Raw genomic sequence first — 24,427 nt, forward strand, 5'->3', positions numbered from 1 at the left:
CAATAACAATAGAACTGTGTGTGTGTGTGTGTGTGTGTGTGTGTATGCAGGCATGATCGGTCACCAGCAAGGCAAGTGTCAACTGCCACCCTGGCGGTCCACTACTCTTAATACGGCCTAATTGTTAGTCCAATTGTAGAGGGCCAATTGAAAATGATCACTTTGGCTACGTGATTTGGCACAAAACCATTGAACAGTTATCTCTACATCGTTGGAGTGGCTCGTGGTTGACTTTGATAGTCAGGATGTTCAAGTTTTAATATCCATGCAATTCTACTGTAATTTGAATAAACAAAGGGGGGGGGGGGGTAAACAGCTGTGTGTGTTAATGTTTATATTAACATCCCATATGGTTGTTCCTGCACCTCACCTTTTTGCCAGACCTGGTTCCAAAAATGTGGTTGTGGTTGTGATTAAAAAAAAAATGTGTTTTTTTTATTTGGGATACATTTTGACCAACACCAGAGAGAAAATACTACCAATGTATGTAGGCAAAAGAAGAGGCTGTAAAAGTGCCGCTGGTAAAAGAAGAGGTCAAAGCTATGCTGCCAGTAAAATAAGAGGAAGAAGAAAATGAAGAACACATACTGTAGAGGTTATGCTGGTAAAAGAAGTGGTAGATGACATAATAAATAGAGGATATGATACTGGCAAATAAGGAGGGAATAGAAGCTAAACTAGCAACAACAAAAAGTGGTAGAAATTAAACTGGATGAAAAGCAAAGTAGTAGAAGCCAAGCTGGTAAAATAAGAAAGGACGCTGGCAAAAGAAAAAGTAGAAGCTGTGCTAGCAAAAGAAGCAATTGAGGGATGATGGCAAAAGAAGTAGAAGCGATACTGGCGAAAGAAGTACAATTTGACACTGTGCTGGCAAAAGAAGAGGACACGGAGAGGCTCTGCTGGCGAAAGACAGAAGCGATGCTGGCTGAGAAGAAGTACTGTAGAAGTGATGCTGGCAAAAGAAGTGGAAGAGGAAGTTGTGCTGGCAAAAGAAGTAGAAGATAACAATCCATCATTTTGTCGGTTGACATCATTCTGTTATCAACTTTGCTCATTTGTGACTTGATAGGATGCATTGTAATGAAATTAAACATCTCTTGTTTCCAGATATGAGACAGTGGATTCCAAAATAATATGCCCTAATTAGACAAGGGTCATGTGTGGATGTATTAATAGAATTTACAGCTTGTGAAATGATAGCAGAATGAGCCCGCTACTGTATCTCTGCAGAAAGTTGACATGGGGGATGAGGTTATGCAATATAATGTGGCGTGACATTAGACCCACTCAACACTCCTACAGTGAAAACAAATTTCTTTCGCTTCTACGTCATGTCACTTAATTGGAAACATCCCACAATGTTCAATAGAAAACTCCTATGGGGTCCGATGAGCTGATGTCAGACTTGCATTTGCGTCAAGTTGAAATGCTTTTGGGGGGTTTTCCGTCCGCCAACTGGCTATTCTGAGTCCTTACTGTGTTCAATGACGAGGTCCAGTGAGTCGTCGTTAAGACTCAGACTAGGGAAAAAGTGAACCAAAGCAAAAGTAAAGCACCTTTGTCGCCACTTGTGCATGCTACGAGAAATATGACAAAAAGCCATAGACATACAGTAAATGAAATACATTTATATATGGAAAGGATACTTCAACAGCATACAGTCAGAGCCTGGATTTGAACCACTGACCCTTCAGTCACTGGAAGATCTGTTTGTGCACAGTTAGCATTTTACTCTATAGCAGAGGCCTAGTGGCAAGGTCAGACCCACCACATCACCAAAGCAAAGCAAATTATGTGTGTCAATGTCAATGATTCTTACTAAAATCTGTACCAAAAATTTTAATTGTCATACAGTATGTAATAAATGTTTCATTTTCTTGTTACCAACCACCGTGATACAGTAACCTGAACAATAGCTGCCTTCTGATTCCAAAACTAGTTATCCATCAATTTGTTGTGTACTGTACATGCAACAATACGACAAGGTGATTAAACATTTCTATAGGTTCACAGACATAACATTCATAACAGCCGTCTGAGTGAAACCACAACAACAACGAGGCCTGTGGCAAAAAAAATTGACACCCCTGCTCTTCAGATAAGCGATTCTTGAATTGTGGGACACGGACTCCCTCTAGTGGTATAATAAAAAAATACTGCCTAAGTGTCATCCATCCATTTTCTGCGAATGAGCTGGAGCTTTTTTTCAGCTGACTTTAGGTGAAAGGCAGGGCTGATATTATATTATGTCATATGTTATATTTAAGTTATCATTCTTATTATTAAATTGCTATTTTTCTATTTGAACCTTTTTTAGTGTGTATTCTGTTTTTTTTATGAACCATACGTCTGCTAAATAAAGCTGATGATTATATTATTTATATTATATGATACATTATGTCATGTCATTATATTTAAGTAATTGTTATTTTTTAAATTACTATTCTTTATCTCTTTTCTATTTTAACCTTCTTTTTTTACAGTGTATTCTGTGTTTTTACTAACCATACGTCTGCTGAATAAAGATGATTATATTATATTATATTATATTATATTATATTATATTATATTATATTATATTATATTATATTCCGAATATGGATGTATTACATTACATTACAATAGGCTTTCACAATTTTGTCCATCCCATGTTGACGACAGCCGGCTGCTTGTGGCTCCATAGCAATGACAACACCGCCATCTTGTGTCCGGATGAGCGATGAGCCGAGCGGTGACACAGCAGGAGGCGGACAGAGGGAGTGCAGCAGCAGCACCAGCAGCACACCGGATCCTTCATGAGGGAAGAGGCCAGGGACAGCCAGGCAGCCCCGGCTTCTCCTTCTCTTCTCTAATATATTCCCTGTTTCACTTTTACGAGCCAGGCCCGAGCTAGGGGCCGCTTTGGGCTTCGTAGGATGTCCCGTCATGAAGGTAAGAAACACGGCGCCGATTTAGCGAGCAAGGTCGGCGTTTGTCAGAAACGTTGACGGGAGGCGGGGGGGGGGGGGACCGCCGCCACCGGCTAAGCGAAGCTAACCCAGAATGTCTTACTAGTAGTCGCTGGGGCTAATATTAGCATCGTGGACCCTTGATGACTAACTAGTAAACATGAATGTTGACAAGTTTGATGGTTAAATAATGGCTTACGTGCGTGTTTTAATCATTACTGCAGTCGGAGACGACGCTGTCAAATAGGCGGAAGAAGCCCAGAGAACGTCTGCTAAGTAGAGCTAACGCGCTATAGTTAGCATGGCGGCTAACAGAAGCCAGGCTGCGGGTTGGTTATGGTTACCAAACTGGGCTGAGGTGGGGCGGAGAGTGCCGAGAACAGGCAGCTGTGAGTGGGGGGCGAGGCTGCTCTCGCACGTCGGCGCTTTCGCTGTAGAGCCGAGCCGCCTTCTTGCTCTTAAAGTTGGCCCTTTAATACCTTCAGCTTGAAGAGCTAACGTGTGACAAATAATCAGCAGAAGCATGTCCTTGCGGCCAACCTTGTCCGGGCTTCAAAAAGTCCGCCGTTAATGTTTAGACCAGGCCGCCTGACACGATGAAGGGACTCGTTTTATATGATAAAAAGTTGAATTGCATTTGCATCACACGACTTGGCTAATAGCAGCCCGTTCGTTGAAAAGCTGCTTAATCAGGCCATAAAATGACGTGTAAACTGTTTTCATTCATCTAGAAGGACATTGACAGTTCAGGTAAACTTAAGTTACAATTACAGTACTGTGCATTATTATAACTACTGTGAAGTAGTATACTGCAACAAGGGTGCATTCAAGACTGAAAGTGAATGGTTGTTTGTCTATACAGTATGAAGCGACCAGTCCAGGGTGCACCTCACCTCTTGCCCAGTCAGATGGGATAGGCTCAAGTTTAAATGCTACTCTAATGATGACATCCTGTTGAAAATGGATGGATGGAACGAATGATGTTCATAACAGTGAGAATGTGTGGGCTAAACACAAGACTGTTACTCTGCTTTAATCATCATCTGCTTTAATCATCAAGTGTCGAGTTAGTTTTATTTATCTCATGAATCAACATGAAAAAGCACGTGAATAGAAAGCAGGTCCTTGTCTCGTAGTCTATGAATGATTTGCTGGGGGGGGAAAACTGACACTGTTTTCCTTTCACATTTGTGTCCTCAGGCGTGAGCTGCGACGCGTGTTTGAAAGGCAACTTCCGAGGCCGACGCTACAAATGTTTAATCTGCTACGACTACGACCTGTGCGCGTCGTGCTACGAGAGCGGCGCCACCACCACCCGACACACCACGGAGCACCCCATGCAGTGTATATTGACACGGGTCGACTTTGGTGAGCACTGCTGACACGCCACTCCAAAACGAATAGGTCATGAATTTAGTGATTATTTATTCACAAGCTTATGAAGCGAGTGCATCGCGATTGTTGTCTTCAAGCGTCCTTTCACGTCTACAGTTTTGGTCAAGTTTTTTTCTCCAGAAAATCAAAACTCTTGTTGAACACAAATAGGGTACTCGAGTACACTTCAAATGAGAAGGGGTGTTTTGTTTTGTTTTTAACTCTCACAGATTAACATAGTGTCTTAATAAACTTGACTCTGTGGTCTCAAAAGTACTCAAATGACAAATAATTATATCACACTTGACATTTACTTGTAAACCTTATGTTACTTAGTTTTGGCAGGGGTATTCTGTCTAATGCAAATAAGCCACTGCTCGCCACGCCTGTTGCACAGCTAGGCTGGGCTCTGGCGTAGGTTTTGTTACCATGACGACTGGGTTAATGCTTAGGAGTTGCGACAAAGTGAAAACAACAAATAGCCAATGAGCAGCCGTAAATATTCAATTGTGTTTTTCATGGGCAGAGGCAGCACTTCATTTCCTAGCTGCCATATTGTTAGCCTAATAGCTTAATTGGCTAAGTCATTTTTAGCTTACTGTCAAGATAGACCGATATGTTTTTTTCAGGGCCGGTGCCGATTATATCTAGTCAAGGAGGCCGATAATCGATATTTGGAGATGATATTCATTTTCAGTGAAAAGGGGTGTGGGGTATTGGCATTTTTTTCTTTTTAATACAAATGCCAATCTTGACTCTGTTGTAATGTCTTAAAGCATATTTATTAAAAAAAAATTCTGACTTTTCAAAATGTTGATTTTTTTAAAATTATATATTTTTTAAATCTTAGACAATAGACATCCTTTTAAATTTCTAACAAAATCTTCAGGGAGCCCCCAAGGTTATTAGTACGTCTTAAAAAGTGAAATGAAAACTTAAACGACTAAATACCATAGCTCTCTATAGTTTTGAACTCTTTCTCTGCCATGAATTCATTAAAAAAAAAATATATAAAAAAATGAAAATTAGGGGCGACAGGCTATTAACACTTTTAATTGTAATTAATCGTATGACTTCACTAGTTAACTCACAATTAATCACATATTTTGTAACTGTTCTATATGTACAATGAAAAAAAATTCTAGGATTTCATACTCTTGTTAACAACAGTGGGGAAAAAATGTTAAACTAATAGAAATAGTTCAAATGAATTTTCGACATTCATAGCCGTCAATGGCAGTGAATGAATTAAAAAAAGAAAAGAAAAGATTATTAAAAATTTGGGGCGTCAGGTGATTAAAATTGTAATCATGATTAATTGCATGACTTCACTAGTTAACTCCCGATTAATCACAAATTTTATATCTGTTCTAAATGTACAATAAAAAAATTATAGCTTTTCATACTCTTGTTAACAAAAGAGGGAAAAATGCTAATAGAATACTATATATATATATATATATATATATATATATATATATATATATATATATATATATATATATATATATAAAAATATATATGTATATACTAATAGAAATAGTTCAAATTAATTTTGGGCGTTTTTAGCCGCCAATGGCAGTGAATGAGTTAATATTTTTTTCCCAGAATACCTTTATTTTAATGTCAAACAAAAACAAATGGTTTAGAAGGTGTCCAGGGTCGGCAGCATCTTTTATAAAGTTAAATGAAAATTTAACTAAATAGTTCCCCAAGATTAAAATGGCTTTAAATTTACCTTATATCGGCTGTCAGATTAAAAAAAAAAAAAACAACAAATTGAGTCAATTCAATCACACATAAACAATGAAAATAATTAGGTACGTAGATTTGAAAAAAAAAAAAGAGAGAGAGAGAAAAAAGACCGAATTACACTACAGCAGTCAGACTTTCATGTCAACTTCAAAAGAATGTTCTCGAGGCATGAAGCAATTCCAAGCTGATACGTTACCTTTAGTTCTGCCACCATTCTGCTGTTCAGGGACAAATGCTGCATTTGCCATTTGATCTTTCTCAAGGTCAGATCCATTTTTATACCACAACAAGCCATGACAAAATCCATTTGGAACTGTAATAAGGCCACTTTGGTAGATTTAGTCTGCACTCAATTTTGATAACTTTGTTTGATTCCGAACAAACAAACAAACAATCCTTGTACTGCATTCAATGCAAACAGAGCAAAACCTGCTTGTGTGAAAGTTCCTTCGTTTGCATTTAGACAGGAAAGGCGCTGCAGGGAGGGATTTGTCCCACAGCTCAACAACGTACAATAAAAAGCTGGCAATTTTGCATTTTGTAAATGATTTCCCTTTTGCCGTGCAATTGGCTGGAGACCGACGAGACTCCAAATTGCCAATGAATGTATAATAGATCTTGAACTGGCTCCTTCTCAACTGTTTGATCATCAACGCTCGGCTTTGCAGTTCCGAACGGATGAACGTACCGTAACGCGTCGTCCTCTCCGCCCCCGCAGACTTGTATTACGGCGGGGAAGCGTTCTCGGTGGAGCAGCCCCAGGCCTTCACGTGTCCCTACTGCGGCAGGATGGGCTACACCGAGATGTCCCTGCAGGAGCACGTGGCCGCCGAGCACACGGAGACCTCCACGGAAGTGGTACGTCGCGCTCCGGATGTTTTTCACAGAGCGCAACGTCGTTTGAGAACATCGTCTTTTTTGTCGTCTCGCAGATCTGCCCCATATGCGCATCGCTGCCCGGCGGAGACCCCAATCATGTGACTGACGATTTTGCTGCTCATCTCACACTTGAACACAGAGCACCCAGAGACCTGATATCCTTTTTTTTTTTCACTTTTGGGGGGGTTGTTTTGTTCAAACAAAAGAAAAAAAAAAGGCAATTTGCTTGCTCGTTTTTTCCCTCCTAAATACATTTCTGAGGTATCGGATCGGGACTCTGCATCAGTAGATTTTCAAAAGTCAGGTGACTTGGTCTCGGACTCGGGTGCATAACAAAGTGATCGGGATTTAAAAAAAAATATATATATATATATATAAATAATATATATATAATTTTACTAAAAAACTACAAAAAAAATACTAGGTTTCTTTTTTTTTCTTCTTCTTTTTTTTCTGGTGGGATAAAATGTTCACCCCACATGTTTTTATTTTATTTTTTTTATTAATAAGCTTCTTTTTTTTACTCGTTTTTTTAGTTTCTGGTGGGAAAATGTGTTCTTCCTCCATTTTTTTCCTACTAAAAAACAGTTAAAAAAAAAAAATATATATATATTTTATTAGATTTTCTCAGAGGATAGAGCTGCATTTAACACACCACCTTGAAAAACTGATGTGTTTATCCTCCCCAAGGGATAAAAGCATAAATGTTTTATTTGGTTTAAAACACCAGCCATTTTAAAGGTGTCGTGTAGTTGGGGTAGTTCCAAAAAAAGTAATTTGCTTGCACCCCCCCCCCTCCTAAATACATTGCTGAGGTATCGGATCGGGACTGCTTCAGTAGATTTTCAAAAATCAGGTGACTTGGTCTTGGACTCGGGTGCAAGACAAAGTGATCGGGACATCGCTAAATATTATTGTTTTTTAAAGTCTAATGAAAACTAAACTAAAACGACACATTTTTGAAAAAATGCAAACCATCTCTAAAAGCTTTTTAAAACTAGGGCTGGGTGACTATATTGCCCAAATATAAAATCTCCCCAAAAATTTCCAGTCATTCAAGATGATTAAAATTTGAATTGTTTTAAATCTAATGAACACAATAAACGTTTATTTGAAGGTTTCATTTATTCAAAAATAACCCCTCTGCAAACATTTAAAGCATACTCGACTAATCGCTATTCACGCCTCCTCGTCTTCCAATCAGCCAAGTTACAAGAGGACTTTCGACTTCGGATAATATTGAATCAACATTTTACTTTCCAGCATCCACTTATAATAATTCAGAAAAAAAATGCTTCCTTAACTGCACTATTCACGACGAGTCGAGCGGCGTGCGGCACGTGAGGCGGATGTTCCATCCCGGGCGCGGACTTGGCGGCCCCCGCGCCCGCAGGTCCAACATGCACTTCACCAGCAACACCACCGGGGGGCTCTCCACCAGTCAGAACTCCTCTCAAAGCTCCAATTACAGTCGAGAGGCCATGGACCCCATCGCAGGTGCGTCACTAACCAAGCCACCATGGCGTTTATTGCTACGGTAGCCGGGGGGGGGGGCATTTTAGTCCGGGTGAGTGGCTGGAATTTGCCCCTGTTGGCTCCAGCTGCGCCGTAATGAGGCTGATGGCACTCCTCGCCACCCGCTGGGCCGTTAAGCAGACGGTATTGTGGAGCTGCCACTTCAAGTCATTCCAAATGCAGTTGCGAAGGGACACGGTGTTCGTTCGTCCTTCAACTCGTTCACTGGCAGCCATTTCAGAACGTTTTGACATTTGCAAGAGTCACAGAATATTTTGTTCAATAATTATATATACACCAAATCTACCATATCAAATAATATCCTTCTTTTCACCTGCCATTCTTTTTCTGTTCTTTTATAATCAGCAGTAGGAAGGAGGTAGGTTTCACAAAATGCAAATCTCAAATTGTGCTGATTTTGTATCTAAAATGGGGCATCGATGCCATCTACTGGTGGGTGTGCATCGATAAAATTGACAGTAGAGCAACATGAGACGCTCCCCCACCCATCCCCGTTGAAAAAAAACACACAACTACCAAGCAGTAATGGCAAATCCAGGTCCGGAAAGTAAAAACCCTGTCACAGTTTGGCTTTAGCCAGCTAGCTCCCATGGTGCTCGTTTACCTGTTGGTGAGCTAGCTCGCTAGCATCAATGGCTAAAGCCAAACTGCGGCAGGGTTTTTACTTTTCTGGACCTGAATTTGCCACCTCTACTGACAAGTATATATGTCCAATATTTGTTGTTGGCCCAAAATTCTTGTCCATTTCAACGAACTGTTTCCGGTTCCCCCGCAGAGCTTTTATCGCAGCTGTCGGGCGTGCGGCGCTCGGCGGGCGGCCAGCTCAGCTCGGGCCCGTCGGCCTCGCAGCTACAGCAGCTTCAGATGCAGCTTCAGCTCGAGCGGCAGCAGGCGCAGGCGGCGCGCCAGCAGCTGGAGACGGCGCGCAACGCCACGCGCGGCGGGCGCGCCAACGCCATCCTCAACGCCAACTCCGCCGCCAACAACCCTAACTTGAGCGCCAACCACAACGGCAACCCTGGAACCAACGCCGGCCCTTCGGAGAGCCCCGCCCATCACACGGCGCACAGCTCACACTTTCTACTCAGCAGGTCAGATTCTTCCACAACTGTGGAGTAGCTTGGAAAATCCACTGACGGAAATTGACTTTTTTAGTATTAAAAAAAAAGAATTTTTTAAAAAAAAAATAAAATTTACTGAAGAACTGTTTTTTTTAGTGTTTAGTTTGTTAGTTTTTGGTTAAGCTAGTGGTTTTTTTGCTTAAAGAACTTTCTGGCAGGAAAGTGTCCCCACCCATTTATTATTTTTTTGCTATTTTATTCTAAACTAAACTTTTTTTAACTTAAGTTTTTATTTAATTTTATTTTTTAAACTTTTTTTGTCAACTAGTTTTTATTTATTTATTTATTTTTACAAAAAAACTTCTCTTTTTTAACTGGCGACAAACACCCCAATTTTTTATTTTTTATTTTACTAAAGAACTTAAAAAAAAAATACTTTTTTGTAATTACCTCTCTTTTTTTTTACTGTTTTTTCTTACTGTTCTTGTACATTTTTTAATATTTAAAAAAAAAAATATATATATATATATATATATATATATATATATATATATTATTATTACTTTTTTTTAACTGATGGGGAAAAGTGTCCCCCCCATTTTTTTTTAAATTCTACTTAAAAAGTAATAATTAAGAACGTTTTCTTTTTTTTTTTTTACTTAAGAGCTTTTGTTGCTTTTTTCTGGTGGATTTTTTTTTTTTAAATAGTTTTTTTAACTGGTGGGAAAGTGTTCACCCCCATTTTTTTATTTTACTTTTTAAAAAAAACTAAAGAACTTTTGTTGTTTTTTCCGGTGGGAAAAAATTCCCCCCCTCCCCATTTTTTTTTTTTACTAGTTTTGTATTTATTTAAATAAACTATTTTTTTCTCCGTTTTTTTAAATTGTCGGGACAAATGTGTTCACTCCCCCATTTTTTTTAAAGGTACTGAATGTAGAATATTCCATTTCGAATCACTACTGCCACCTGCTGACGAAAAATGAAACTGCACATACCGTTCTTCACATACACACCACGCACATTACGCCACATCCGCAGACAGGGCGCGGGGAATTCGAACCCGAATCCAGTCTGAAAACTATTGGCCAGAGGCTTGCGGGAGTACCCATTGTGAACATTGTTTATTTCTTTTACTAATAAACTTTTTAAAATGTTCTCTCCGCCGGCAGGCTGAGCGAAGCGCGCGTATCCGAGGCGGATCGTCAGGCGTGCGAGGCGCAGTGGGCGGACAGGAGCTTGTTCGTGACGGAGCTGCTGCTGTCCACGCTTCTGGCCGACCACCTCCACGACGACGACATCGCCGACCGCCGCCGGCGCCGTCCCGGCTCGCTGCGCAACTTAACCGACTTCCAGTCCATGGGCTGCGTGGAGGTGATGACGCTGGACGTGGCGCTGGAGAACCTCAACCTCAAAGAGAGCAGCGCCGCCGCCGCCCCTGCCAAGAAAGAGCCCCCCGCCCCGTCCCTTTGATGGAGCAAAAAAGACTGTAATTCTTTTCTTTTTTTTGTTTCTTTTTACTCCTCACTGATTTTGTCATTTCAGCCTCCCTCCCTCCCATGTCCGTATGTACGTGAAATACGAGTTAGACGAGTGAATGTGAGAGAACTATATAAATCTATTATAAAAAAAAAAAAAAGGCAAAAAAATCTATATGAAAGCTGATAATCACTTAACTCACGCTGGCCTCGAGAAGCCCCCCCCCCAAAAAAAAATGCTGTTACAAAGCTAATACGCATGATCAAGCTTCATGTACACACACACTCTGATTGACAGTCGCACCCGTGTCCCCCGTCTTCATATGTCACCTGGCTTTCTAATGACTGGACACACTACGAGACTTTCTATCAAACACAACCATACACTCGGACTTTTTGTGTGTGCGTGAGGTCTCCACGCCTCGTAAATGCAAAGAGGACCTGGAAGGAAGTGAAGGGAAATAAAGAACCTCTTTAATTGCCCCCCACCCCACCTGCTAACTTCTCCTGGCTCCGACGGATGTGTCAGGCCTCATGAAGAAGACGTGCAATGTATGAACTTGCAGGCTCAGTCGACCTTTCAGTGTGGACCACAATAAACATGTTTTGGATGGAAATTAACTAACAAAATACTGCTGTTGCACTCTCACTCTCTGGATGTGTGTGTGTGAGTGTACATGGTTTTATATCTTACAATACAATCTGCAAGTTCCACTTGTGATGACTCCATTTCCCAGAAGCCTTTGCACTGTAAGGGCTCTTATGATGCAAATAGGTCTTACGTAAGCAAAATGGTGGTAGGCATAAAGGATATTAACTCCAAAAGTTAGGACAGTGTATTAAAAAAACATGAAGATGTGTGGGTAGATGCTATAAATCATCGCCTGCCTGCAAGTTTTATTTCCCACATGAAATATGACTCACAAAAACGCAACTTTAGATATAACAAATGCAAGGAAAAAGTAAATGTATGGTGTATATCTGTCATGGCAAACTTCCGGTGCAATTTGTCTTAAGTGACATTTAAATTCATTGTGGGCTTCCTTCCATGGAAACCCAATTTCAAAGTCAAATTCAGTTTTCAGGAGAAACTTTAGAGAATGTGGGAATTATTCATTACATCAGCTGGAAATCTAAAAAAACACACCAGCATTTAATAAAATTTTCATCTATTAATATTTGCTCATTTTACATAGAGAACTATAAGAGTTTTTCAGAAAATTCTGACTTTCCTCAGTTTTTAAAAAAATAGGTATTGCAACTGGTAAAATTACAACATACTGTATATATTTTTAATAACAATACAATTTTATACAAATAAAAGTTGCAGTTTTCGTATTCTATTGTTGCCAGATTTTCTTGCAATACTGTATTACGACTATTCCTGTAATATTCTGGCTTTATCTTAATATGATGAATTTATGCCCACATTATGATTCATTTGCAATTTTAGTCCCATAATGACTTTTTTTTCTCTTATTACGACTTTATTCCTATGCGACTTTTTATTCATATGACTAAATTCCAGCAATGTTACATTTTTCCTCTTAACATATTTTTTCTCTCACAATAAATAGCTACTGTAATACAACTTTATTTTTGGAATAATATAACTTTTTCTTATTACATCTTCTCAGAAAAGTACTGTGGGACTTTTCCCCACTGAAATATTACATTTCTATTAATGTTACTTTTTTTTTTGTAAGACTTACATGCAATTAAAATGCCACAAAAGGGTTTCTCATAAAAATCTTTTTTTGGGTGGGAGACAAACTTCCTTGACACAATTTTTTTAAGTTTTAACCGTCTCCAAGCAAGATGCCAGATACCTCATCAAAATACACAAAACTACTGAAAATGCTCAATCTAATGGACTCGAAATTGGTGAATGTGTAACGAAAAGTAAGAATTCACGAAAAAGAAAGACGCAACTCAGTAAAATGTAAGTTCTTTGTAATTTTAATTCCCATAATTTAGTTTAAAAGCAGACATTGTTTTTCCTCACTAAAATCTTAAATAAGGACATTACAGTACGACAGAAGCAAATCAGAGTAAGATTTTGTTGAAGCAGGCTACAGTTTTCATTTTTATTATTATTATTTTTTTGTTAAATCCATACATTAGATGCAGCGAGCGGACAGGAAGTAGCGCTAAACATTCAAAAAACGACAGAGCTGGAAAAGCACGCAGGCCGGCCGAAGGTTGGGACCACCACGTTCTACCACGAGAATGCACGGACGTCAATCACGCTCCAACTGGCAACTCCACGAGACGACGTTAGGGGGGAGGGGCTATCACGGCGGGGTGGGCGGAGCAACGAGCGACGTCTTCGAGCAGGCAGAAGACGAAAGAAATGGCACATTCCGTTCTGCTTGATGCTCGACTACGACAGCACGGTGTGAAGTCAACAGAAGGTTCCTGTAATCACACCGGGGAAATGTCGCCGTCTACTGGCGATGTGCAGACAGTACATGACGCGAGATGACCACTGTTTTGTACCGAGCAAAAGTTATCACTTTGATTCGTAAATTACTTACTTGGACAGTGAACACTTGGACGTTATAATTTGAGTTTTTTGAAAACGAAAAATACGTGAAAGACATTCTTGGAAAAAATCCACAGAGCGTCAATTTGTGTCATTTCACTAAAACATAACTCGAAATATTGGGGAAAATAAAAATGTGATGGCAAAAAAAATCCAGAACACAAAAAATGTGGCAGGATGAAACAAATCGGTTTGTTTGCTTTTTTGTCACTTCATACAAATTTGTTTTTCGTTTTTCAAAATCCACGCGGAAACAATTAATCACCTTCGCTACATCGTACAGTATTTTTTTTTCTGTTCAGCTGATTAAATAACAAAAAATTGCAATACAGTATTTGAATTCTAAAATTTCATGAAAAATATGCTCCAAAAAGGCTGAGAACAAAAACAAAACAAAAAAGATAAAGCAATTCGACATCAGCAGATTCCTTTCCGTATATCGTCTAGTTATTATTTTTTACGTTTTGTATTTTTCTTTGTCATATTTTGTCTGTATATCCTGGAACACATGTTTAACATTAGAACTGAAACTAAAATAATTTCTTGCTTAAAAAATTGCTAAAAATATTAGTTGCTCTGATTTAGCTATTATAAATAAATGTTTAAATCAAATTAACATTTTTGTTTGATTCCATAAACAACTGAAAACTTGATTAGAAAATTCCAATTCCAATTTCAAATTTTGTCATTTGGAGCATTTTATTTAAGAAAAAATGAAAAATAGCAAGAAATATCAAAAAAGGTTGAGTGTGTTTTTTTTTTGGGGGGGGGGGGGCTATTCAGTCTATGCCTTTATGACTTACAGCATCTTTTTTGCACTAAATATTTTATACTGATTTTCAACAATTTGTACAACATTTTAATGTTTACAAAGGCAAATGTAGAATTTTAAGGAAAAACATATGAACAACCTAAAAATCAACGTGAAGTGTGTTACATCCGAGTGTTCACTGCAGCAGGCTTGCTCGTAAATATTCATTACTCAGGTGTGTTCCATTAGTTAGTTCCATTCGTCATTTATTGGAACGCACAAACTGCCACTAGAGGCCGATGTTTACTGTCACTTCCTTTAGACTTTTGGAGGGCTGACATTGCTTGGACAAGGGAAAATGATGCTGGTGGGAGTTATCAAAAAAAGAAGAAGGGGGGGGGAGGGTGTTTCTAGCATGTTATTATCAGCCTACGCTAGCTGGTGGCTAACAATCGCCCTTTTACAGATGCTAACCAATTCCGACCACGCGTCTCTGACAATTTTGTTCCATTATTGCTGAATTTGAGACCCCCCCCCCACCCTCGCACACACGAGCAACCCCCAGTAAAATGTTGTCCTCATACACACTGTCCAGTTCAACTTTAACCCACGTTGTGTAATTTTGACCCTCGCCTCGCCATTTTCTTCCATTATTGCTGTATTTTTAAGCCCTCACCCAACAAATGAGTAACAACAATAAAATATCGTGTCCACTGTCCAGTTTATCTTTTTATCGTCATGTACGGTAACTTTGACAGGCATTTTTTTTACTCTCCAGTTTTGGCCCAGCGGCTGCAAGATGGCCGCGGGCCTGCGCTATTTCCCCAAGCAGGAGGGAAACAAAATTACAAAGTATGTCGTCGTCGTCGTCGTCCATAAAATCCAAACACAAACACGGGAGGTTCCGTTTGAAACTATCGGCAGCCGACGCACGCCTGCGGTTAAAATATTGTAGAAAAATATATTGTTTTGATGAAAGCTCTCTAGTTAAAACTCTTTTAGTTGTAGCGTTCAAGTGGCGCGGGGAAGGTTAGCGCTGGCTGCTGCAGCTACAAAAATAACACACAAACATTTCTTCTCTTTCTCGCTAGACACTTCTGGTTCGTGTGAAAACGCTCATTGGCATCGTGAGGCAAGTTGACGTTTTCTTTTTTTTCCAGTCATGATATGGATACTAACAAAGAGTGTTAGGGCCAAACGGACAAAATAAAATAAAACAAAACAAAAGCAATTCATTAAAAAAAAATTGGGATTAAAGTTGTCTGCTATGCTGTATTTTCAAGGTAAAATAGGAGTTACAATTACAATCTTTCATATTTTTGATATAAAAAAAGAGTATGTTTTCAAAAGGAAAGTAATAAAATCACAAGAATCAAGTTGTATATTTTTGAGCCAAAAGTTGTGTATTTTGAGACGGACGTAATGTTACAAAAATAAATGTGGATATTTGAGATAAAAAGTCACACGTTGCATTAAAGGCGAGTATTCTTGGATGAAGGGGTTTTCCCAAATGGTTCAATTAAAGTTGTATATTTTCAATATTAGTCAAGAAATATGAAAATAAAGTTGTATATTATTATTTTAGATTAGATGGAGTATTACAAGCGCCAAGTTGTGTATTTTTATATTTGAAAAATTGTAATATAACAACACTAAAATTGGATATTTAAGATAAAATATGTTCAAAATTATTAGCATAATATTATCCCAATAAAGCTGAATATTGAAAAGCAAAAAGTTATATACTTATATACTGTATGTTGTGTATACATATACACACACAGTACAGTATTTCCACTTTTAGATTAACCCATTTTCTTATATTTGAGAAAAAGTCCTGTATTTTGTTGTTGTTGTAGTTCTATAAAAGATGTATATTCCTTTTTAGACTATTGTCTCTGATTTATTACAAAAATATCCAACTCCATTCTTGTAAAACGATGACTTAATCTCGTAGCGTGATTATGTTTTTCGTTTTGGTGTGGGCCTAACACTCGTTGCTAGTTTACAATGTAAACACCACAGCACGTAATTCTTGAGCATGAAGGAAACACAGCGTGTTACAAAAGGCAAGTGGCTAACACATAAGCATTGATTTGTTCATATTCGGAAATAAAGTAGGAAAAGAGAAGAAGAAAATAAACACCACAAGAAACTTGATTTTGTTCAGATAAATTAAAACAAAATAAGATGAATGCTTTTGTTCATCTATCGGTCACATGACCCAGTTGAAAAGCTGGTGATGATCAGTACTGGTGACGTCATTCTACTTGCTAGGAGTCAAAACAGCAGATTTTGGAGGAGCCACACACGTGATAAAATACAGTAAGCTCTGTATATTAATATTCATATTAATAATAATACTGTACTAGTGTTTTGATATGACACGTTGAGGCATCTCGTTCGAGCACATTTGTCACGTGACAACAAACAAAGAAAACAAACAAAAAACGAGCGAAAAAGGCAGATATGAGCATTTTTTTGTAGCGTTTTGGCTTCTGGCTGCACCTTACACCTTTTGAAAAGTCGCCATGGTGATGAAAATAGTTGACTTTGGCACAATCTCAAAAGAATCACCTTTTTTCCTCCGCTATTCTTCAAAGACAGCCGCCTAGCAGCTAATAGGTCCTCTTCTTCCTTTGATTCGATTGGCAGTTGGCAAGCAGCTAAGCGGCGCACTACCGCCACCTATCAAGCCGCCCCGATATTACACCAAGGAGCCAATTTTCTCCTTGTTTCTAATAGATAGATTTCTCATAAAAATAGCGTGATGAAACATACTCTGAATATGACATCATGATGAAAAGGTGCAGAGAATAACCCATTTCCCGAACGTTTAAAAAAATACAACAGAACATGATTCACCCTCCCGCCCACATCTTTCCCCTTCAAACTCTTGAAGGTCAGTATTTACAATACAGATTTACGGTATAGTACATCAATTAAAAACCCATACAAACAGACACACACACAAAAAAAAATCAACTCTGTAGTGAATCATGTTTTTTTTTTTTTGTATGGTATCGTGATCAAAAATAAAGAAGCAGTCTGATCAGCCCTCCACCACCTTCATCATCATCATCATCATCAAAACCTCCACTTGTAGCTAACGTGAAATGGGTTGGTTGAGCACACAAAATCCCGTTTACTGATATGATTAATATGTACAGTTGCTTTGTTGGAGTAATAATTGCTTCAACCACGTTTTGTATTTTTTGGGAGGCGCAAACGTGAATTTGAGCTTTTTATGTACAGTACTGTAGATTGTGAACCAACCCTCCTCAAAGCCTCTTTCCCCCCCCCCGCTTCCTTTACCTCCACCAACCCAGCAAGCGTGCAACACTCTGGCCATTCTTCTCGGACCCTCGGGTCCTCCTCCGCGGCGGTGGCGGCGTCGCTCCGCTCACACGTAGGGCAGGATGCCGTACACGAAGATGGCCATGACGGCGGCGCTGAACAGGCCGGCCACCGGCACGGTGACGAACCACGCCAGGAAGATGTTCCTGAAGAGGCGCCAGTCCACCGCCTTCTTGGAGCGGATCCAGCCCACGGCCACCACCGAGCCCACCTGCGGGACGAGGAGGAGGGAAGGCGCGAGAGAAAACGCCGTCAGTCGCCACGGTGTGGAAAACGCAAAAATGTCACAGCAAAGACACTGCAGAGGAGTGCGGGCTGTTTTTTACTTCATAGTTTTTTAGTCAACATTAATTATACATGCATTTAATTCTACTTATACAATGTTCGATTGATTAAATTACATATACATAAGTATTAGCTACTTCCTTCTTAAATAGTTGAGTTTTAACAATATTTTTTAAACTGAGTAAAACTCAATTGTACTCTCAGATTTACTAAATACGGTATATGCCAAAATGGTATTCACATTTTTCTTTATATAAAAGTACAATGTATACTATTATTAGGTATTGAAATCTGATACTATCAATAAATTTTTAATTATTTGGATTATTTTAGTCCAGATTACTCTGGAAGCCTCCCCGAAGTTCCTGTGGTAGAAACGGGCCTATAGTATACCAAAAAATTAAATAAATAAAAAAAAGGTACTGTTCTTTTAAAATTAATAAATTATTCAATTAAAACAAAAGTACCAAAACAGCCTGCATCCAAACTTCAATTGAATCCATGCTTGTTAGTTTGAGCAAGCTGGTTAAATAATTTGTCATATGTTGTAAAAGTGTAACATGTGGAAGTCTGAAATCAGCACTTCTGTTGCATCAAATTCAATTATTTCCTTCTTCTTTTTATTATTATTTTTAGGAACACCAAGCAGCTCATGTCAGACTTCCATTGAGACAATCTCCACTCACCTTTTTTCCCCTCGCCGTCACACAAACCAAAAGTGTCAAATATACAATTGCAAGAGGTCACATGACCAGGATGTGCATTGACCGCGGGCGTGATCACAAGACATTAAGAGGGTGTGTTTTGTTTCCTGGCACGCCGGTTTTTGCGATTCAGATCAATGCGCCAGTGCGTGTTGATGCAATCACAGAGGCCAAAACAAGATTTATTTTCATTTGAAGCACGCGGCGACGAAGCGTCAACTTTCCGTGACCTCCTCGCCGCTGACAGCCTGCCGGCGGTCATTGCACATCATCACAGCGCGGAGCAGCTCGGGGGCCTCTCATCAATCTCGGGCCACCTGGGGAACGGCCACTCAAGCTGTCAACACTGCGCGGAACTATTCCTTAAATAACATTTAATTGCGTGACAAAGAAATGACTCGTTATATCCGTCCGTCTTTCAGTCCGACAACTTGAGCGGGTTCCCCCGCACACAATCATCGATTCAAATCACAGTAATACAAATTCTAAACATCAGAAGAGTGAAGCATTTTGCCGTAAGTGTGTATTAAGGAGTGAGACAGGAATGTTAATGTGAGGGAGGTGGTGATGTTGATGAATCGTGATATTAGTGCTTAATTAAATACCGGTTTTGACGTTTGTGCAGTTTCCCCCACTCATTTGAACTTTTGACATTGTAGCTAAAGAAGAATTTGAAAAATAATTGTGGTATTTGGGGCTTTTTTAAAAAAATATATGATTTATTTAATTTATGTGTTATATTAAAGAAAAAGTATTTTAAAAAACTTTAATAGATTGCCATAACATGTGGAGGTTCAAAATGGCACCATGCTGTCATTTCTAAATTATGGCAAATGGAAGAGGGAGATTTATACCATGTTTCTTTATAAAATGCCAAATTTTGACCCATTGTGCTCAAATGTAAATTAAAAAAAATCTATTAAATGCCTAAATTAAAATTTGTTCGACCTGTTATAAACAGCCTAACAATGTTTATGTACTACCACACATAGATGCTGCTTTTGTCTGCGTTCACATCACCTCCAAACAACAAAACGGACTATTCTTGCTACAGTTCGCATTTAATTGTGGATGTTTTAGCACAATCCGTCTTTATCTACATCACATGAGGAAAAAACTGCACAAAGGAGCAAAACGGCAACTGTGGAGCTAGCTGTGATTGGCGACTGTCATCTACGCGTGACGCCGAGCTCTGTTTAAGCGCGGCTTCACGACCAGAGGCTGGGATACCTTGCAGTGGGTGGAGCTTATTGGGATGCCCACATTTGATGCAACAAGCACTGTTAGCGCACTCATTACTTCAATGCAAAATCCGCTGTGAAGACAGATGAGGAGAGAGGGAGAGAGAGCGAGAGAGAGAGAGGGGGAGAGACAAAAATGGAGAGAGATGGGAGAGGTAAAAAAAGTGGAAAACAAGTTGTGACAGGTGGGCAGGGTGGGGTTTTGCGGAGGGAAGGGGGGGTTTGGTGGTGGGGGAGGGGGGTCTGCTTCGCAGCCAAGCACGGGAGGGTGGAGGGCCCACACGCCAAACCATGCGAGTGCTGACAAGGAGAAATGGAAAAGAGGAATGAGACAGGATGAGGCACCATGCTGTTTGGGAAGGGGGCGCGGGGGTCACCAAGGATGACCCCGGGTGTCCCGTGTGCTCCGGTCTGGATCCGACATTCCTGTAAAAAGGCGGAGGAGAGGGGCTGCACGCACTTCTTTAAGTGGGCTGCCAGAATCCAGCTGCACTCAATCCTGAATCGGAATCAATACTGAATCTGACAAGTTCAGCAAATGACTCTCAAAATGATTCAAGCCTAATTATTATTATTTTTTTTTTTTATCTCACAAAAGGATGACTTTTGTGTTTTGTTATATGGATCGTCATCAGATGTCACACAAGAATAGTTTGGAAGCTCATCCTAATGTATTTTTTCTTTATCTTTGAGTGACACGTATTCCTAAAACCCGTATCTCACTGGGTCGCAAAGGCTTACGGGAGGGGGCTGGGGGTGCACGGAGTGAATGTTGTTTTTTCGGGTTCGTTAAAGGTTGCAAAGACATTACCAAACAGTTTTAACGGTCGCATAGAAATATTTAACATGTTCAAAATTTGACAGTGACAAGGAAACTCTTTGTGAATGTTAAAACGTAAAACATTTTTTTTAATGACAACGGGTACTGTTTAGCCCCTTTGACAACATGAGTAGCGAACGTGTCTGTTATAAAAAATAGCTCCGAATCAAAACAAAAGAAGAATTAACATTTATCTAAATTTAACATGGTTAACGTTTCTACTGGACCAACTATTTTAGATTTTGTTTAAAAATAAAATCTTAAATGGAAAAAATGCTGTTTTTATTTGCCCAAGTATTCCCCCAAAAATCATTGAGAATGTTGAAATAACATTCGATGCGTATGACAGTTCTGGGATGTGAATCACATTTTGGTTTAACCTTGGGAGTTTCCACCTCCGCTGAGGTATTTCGGCCTGATCTTGTGTGCTTTTGAGCCTAATGACCGGTGGCCCAAGAGGAAGTGCGTGCGTGCGTACCCTCATCCCCCGGACAAAACCTGCAAAAGGACAAAGGGTTGAGTTGAGGGGCCGGCGAAGGGGGCCCGCCGGGTTGCCATACCTTGCAGTGTGTGGTACTGACAGGGATTCCGATATTGGAAGCCAACACGACTGTGAGTGCGGACGCCAGTTCAATAGTGAATCCACTGTGGAGGGGGGAGGGAAGAGGAGGAGCAAAGAAACATTTTTCATTGAATTGCCCGCAGCGCGTGGGGTAGCGCCGTTATTGAGGGGGGCTGCCGTTGGCACCATCTGACCACATTCCAAGCGAGCACGCTTAACACGGCGAGTCACGCAATTGCTATTTAAATTATGCTCAACACCTAACACAGGCAATAACAGAAAATACGATTAGCTTAGCTCTCTCTCTCTCATGCGCACGGCTATGTTTACATGTGGTGGGACTCATATTTCCACTATGTACTATGTGAAACATGAAAAAAAAAAAATGCACATCCAATTTCACTTAAATAGTCTGAAAATGATCATTTCCGACAAATAATGTTCATCTACGTCAGTGACATATAGTGACAGGCACAAAAGTTAAATGCTCTTCCGTTGGATGGTAGTAGGACCAATTTGCCTCCGTATCTACTAGTTTCTAGTTATAGAATGGAATAATAGCATTGTATTCAAATAAACAGGCCCGGGTTTTACTCTAAATAAATCGGAATAAATTAAGAAGAGAACATAATTTGTTAAGTAGATATACATTTCATGACATTTTTGAGATTTTTCTAATCGTCCTCTCGCTCAGTCAGCTGGTATAGACTCCAGTTTACCCCTAACGTAAGTGCTTCACAAAATGGACGGATGAACTTATGATTTCATTCCACACAAACTTGTAACTTTCTGGACTGCGCTAACTACTGTCTGAATTTAGTTCTGGGGTGATTTATCAAAGTCGAAAGACAACTGCTTTGGTAATATTTCTTTTGAGAGGTCCAGAAACCTTTGGGATGGGGTCTACAGCAATATGTTTTTATTATAACCCTTGACCTCTATGAACAGAAGTAGAACTAGAAGTTCACGGAACTTGAGGTGAAAATGTGGACTCCAAAACAGCGCCTCAGTCTGAAGACACTCGTGTCTCCGCGGTATTCACGCTCGGACATCAAAGAGGCTGTCCTCAATGGAAGAAGAGGACCGTGACAAAATCATGTGACGACTTCCTTAGTTATTTATCTTCTCACGTCTTCTTGATACTTACAGCAAACAGTCATCGAGCCAAACACAAACAGCCCCATATTGAGCCTGCTGTGAACCCGAGGCACCTATTTAGGATGTAGTTCAAGTTTCTCCAGATGTTCCACCACTGCTCGGCTTTGACACACTGACCTTCTGAAGTGAAAGACACAACTTGACGCACTACAAAGTCAATAAAGGCGGCCCTTTTTTTTTTTTTTTAAATGGCGCAGCAAAATCAATCCAACGCTTGTCGTCCATTCGTAGGAGTGTGTGTGCTGAGCGTTTGTTCCTCCCAGTGGCTGGTTGGCAAAGCCACGTGGGAGCGGCAACAGTTGCTGACAAGGAAGAAAATAAATGTTTTCGTCTATTAAACTCTTTATAAAGCTGCAATGTGCATCTCCAGTGTCCGCACAAACAAATGTGAAACCGCATAATAGAGGCGCAACCAGTCAAGCACATTAACACACTGGCCCGCGCTGGCGCCCACACAGCCAGGCATGGAAACAGACGGAGCTCCTTTAGAACAACCAACCAGAGCAAATTTGTCTTTGAGCACTGGCAACAGGCTGTGACGGTGATGGAAAGGGGGGGGGGGGGGGGAGATTAGTGGAAGAAAAGGAAGGAAGGAATAAAGGTGCCAAGGAAAGAGGAGATATGGAGGAAGAGGGGAAAACGATGAGATGGCGAGGCCGTGAGAATGACGGGGAAGGAACGAGATTTAGAGGTGAGACACGAGGGAAACAAAACAAGACAAACCGATGAGGACGGGAGGAGGAACGGGGGAGAAGAAAGGAAGAACATTAAGCACACATTTAAGGGGTTTAATGGACGGGGCATGATGGAATGAAGAAAAGTGGGAAGCACAAAAGGACGAGTCGGGTTGGCGTCCCTCGTCTGGTACGTGGACTGACGCCAGCGTTCCCACTGTGGTGACCCCCTCCTCCTCCACTTGTATACTTCACTTCACCCACAAGGCCAAACTACTTCCTGACGCCTCTCGTGATGCCGGATCCGCCACACGGCAAAGGAGAATCCTTGAACATTTGTGACTATTACCGTTCAAAGAAATGCCCTTGATGGATGAAAGGGGAAATCAACCGACTTATGAGATTTTAAAATCAACTTATCAAGGCAAAAAAAACATTTTCCATAGTAAAACCACTAGTTTAGTGTTAGATTAGTAAGCCTCTTATAGGTGACTTGAGCCAGGCCGTTGTGTCGCTGTGACCTGTCCTCGCTCGGCATCTTCCTATCTGAACTCTGTATCTTATCTATAGGTCACACACACACTGTCACATGGGCAATGGTTGGGCGGCCAAGACAGTATAAGAGTGGAAACCATTTTGGACAGATTAGACCTTCTTCCACATCCAGCAGATCTTTCTGGCATCCAGTAAATAGGCCAACTGAAAATAAGCCTTCTTCTGGTTGTTGTTATTAGTCTAGCAAGCAGAGAAGAAGAAGAGTAAGGCCACAAGAGAAGATTCCAAAGGTGTGTTTAAGTTTTCAGATAAAGTTGTGTGTTCGAAGAAATATTTGTCCGGATCCAAACTGTTCAGATAAGCTACAGTATTTATGCGGATCTGTATCTGTTCACGTAAGTGGTGTGCTCAGATTTGGATTCAAAACCGATAAAAACAAAAACAACAAAAGGGTGTGTGAGAGTTTTCAGATAAGTTTAAAGAAATATTTGGGTTGATCCAAACTATTTAGATGAACTGTGTACAAATAAATATTTGTGCAGTCCGTATCTGTATCTGTGTGCTTAAGTATGTATTTGTTCGGATCCATATCTGCTAACCCAAACCCCAAAGTAGGGAGCGTCAGTCTCTTAGTTGATGCAGTATTAGTTTTGAGAAACAGCACTGATTAGAAAAGTTGAAACAGACACACACAAAAATAGAGGAGGTAAAACATACTCCAATCTTATAAGTCCGAGTGTGTGTAGGAGGTTATATATCTTAAAAGCTGTCTAAAAAGTAGCAAAGTGAAGTATATACTTATGTAAA

General features: G+C 40.0%; 2 protein-coding genes and 1 long non-coding RNA gene across 7 annotated transcripts in view; 2 read left to right on the plus strand and 1 right to left on the minus strand.

The window, feature by feature from the left end:
• The first annotated feature begins 2,717 nt into the window (after positions 1 to 2,717).
• Positions 2,718 to 11,658, plus strand: LOC144049423 (E3 ubiquitin-protein ligase KCMF1-like). Its single transcript, XM_077562335.1, has 7 exons — positions 2,718 to 2,931; positions 4,149 to 4,316; positions 6,796 to 6,935; positions 7,010 to 7,111; positions 8,273 to 8,453; positions 9,268 to 9,583; positions 10,723 to 11,658. The coding sequence occupies exons 1-7, from the start codon at positions 2,916 to 2,918 to the stop codon at positions 11,021 to 11,023; spliced, it is 1,224 nt and encodes a 407-aa protein (XP_077418461.1). The 5' UTR covers positions 2,718 to 2,915; the 3' UTR covers positions 11,024 to 11,658.
• Positions 11,659 to 12,971: 1,313 nt separating this feature from the next.
• Positions 12,972 to 24,427, minus strand: part of slc20a2 (solute carrier family 20 member 2) — a 47,702-nt gene continuing 36,246 nt past the window's right edge. For 4 of the 5 annotated variants that reach the window (XM_077562608.1, XM_077562610.1, XM_077562611.1 and 1 more), the window contains exons 10-11: positions 21,292 to 21,376; positions 12,972 to 17,892 (exon numbers count right to left, since the gene is read on the minus strand). In XM_077562608.1, coding sequence (XP_077418734.1) covers positions 17,728 to 17,892; positions 21,292 to 21,376 — 250 coding nt within the window. In that variant the 3' untranslated portion in view covers positions 12,972 to 17,727. Of the gene's footprint in view, positions 17,893 to 19,900; positions 19,986 to 21,291; positions 21,377 to 24,427 lie in introns of all 5 variants that reach the window. The other variant, XM_077562613.1, reaches the window with a different exon arrangement.
• LOC144049582 (uncharacterized) lies at positions 16,542 to 18,290 on the plus strand. The gene is made up of 2 exons (XR_013293594.1): positions 16,542 to 16,649; positions 17,654 to 18,290. It is a non-coding gene; the product is annotated as an uncharacterized LOC144049582 (long non-coding RNA).

Source organism: Vanacampus margaritifer, chromosome 3, assembly GCF_051991255.1.
Source record: "Vanacampus margaritifer isolate UIUO_Vmar chromosome 3, RoL_Vmar_1.0, whole genome shotgun sequence".
NCBI lineage: Eukaryota > Metazoa > Chordata > Actinopteri > Syngnathiformes > Syngnathidae > Vanacampus > Vanacampus margaritifer.

Bases quoted from the DNA above. Each gene is read 5' to 3' on its own strand.
- LOC144049423 (XM_077562335.1), top strand. The intron at 4,317-6,795 runs GTGAGCACTGCT...CCGCCCCCGCAG, and splicing joins ATTGACACGGGTCGACTTTG to ACTTGTATTACGGCGGGGAA. The intron at 8,454-9,267 runs GTGCGTCACTAA...GTTCCCCCGCAG, and splicing joins GGCCATGGACCCCATCGCAG to AGCTTTTATCGCAGCTGTCG.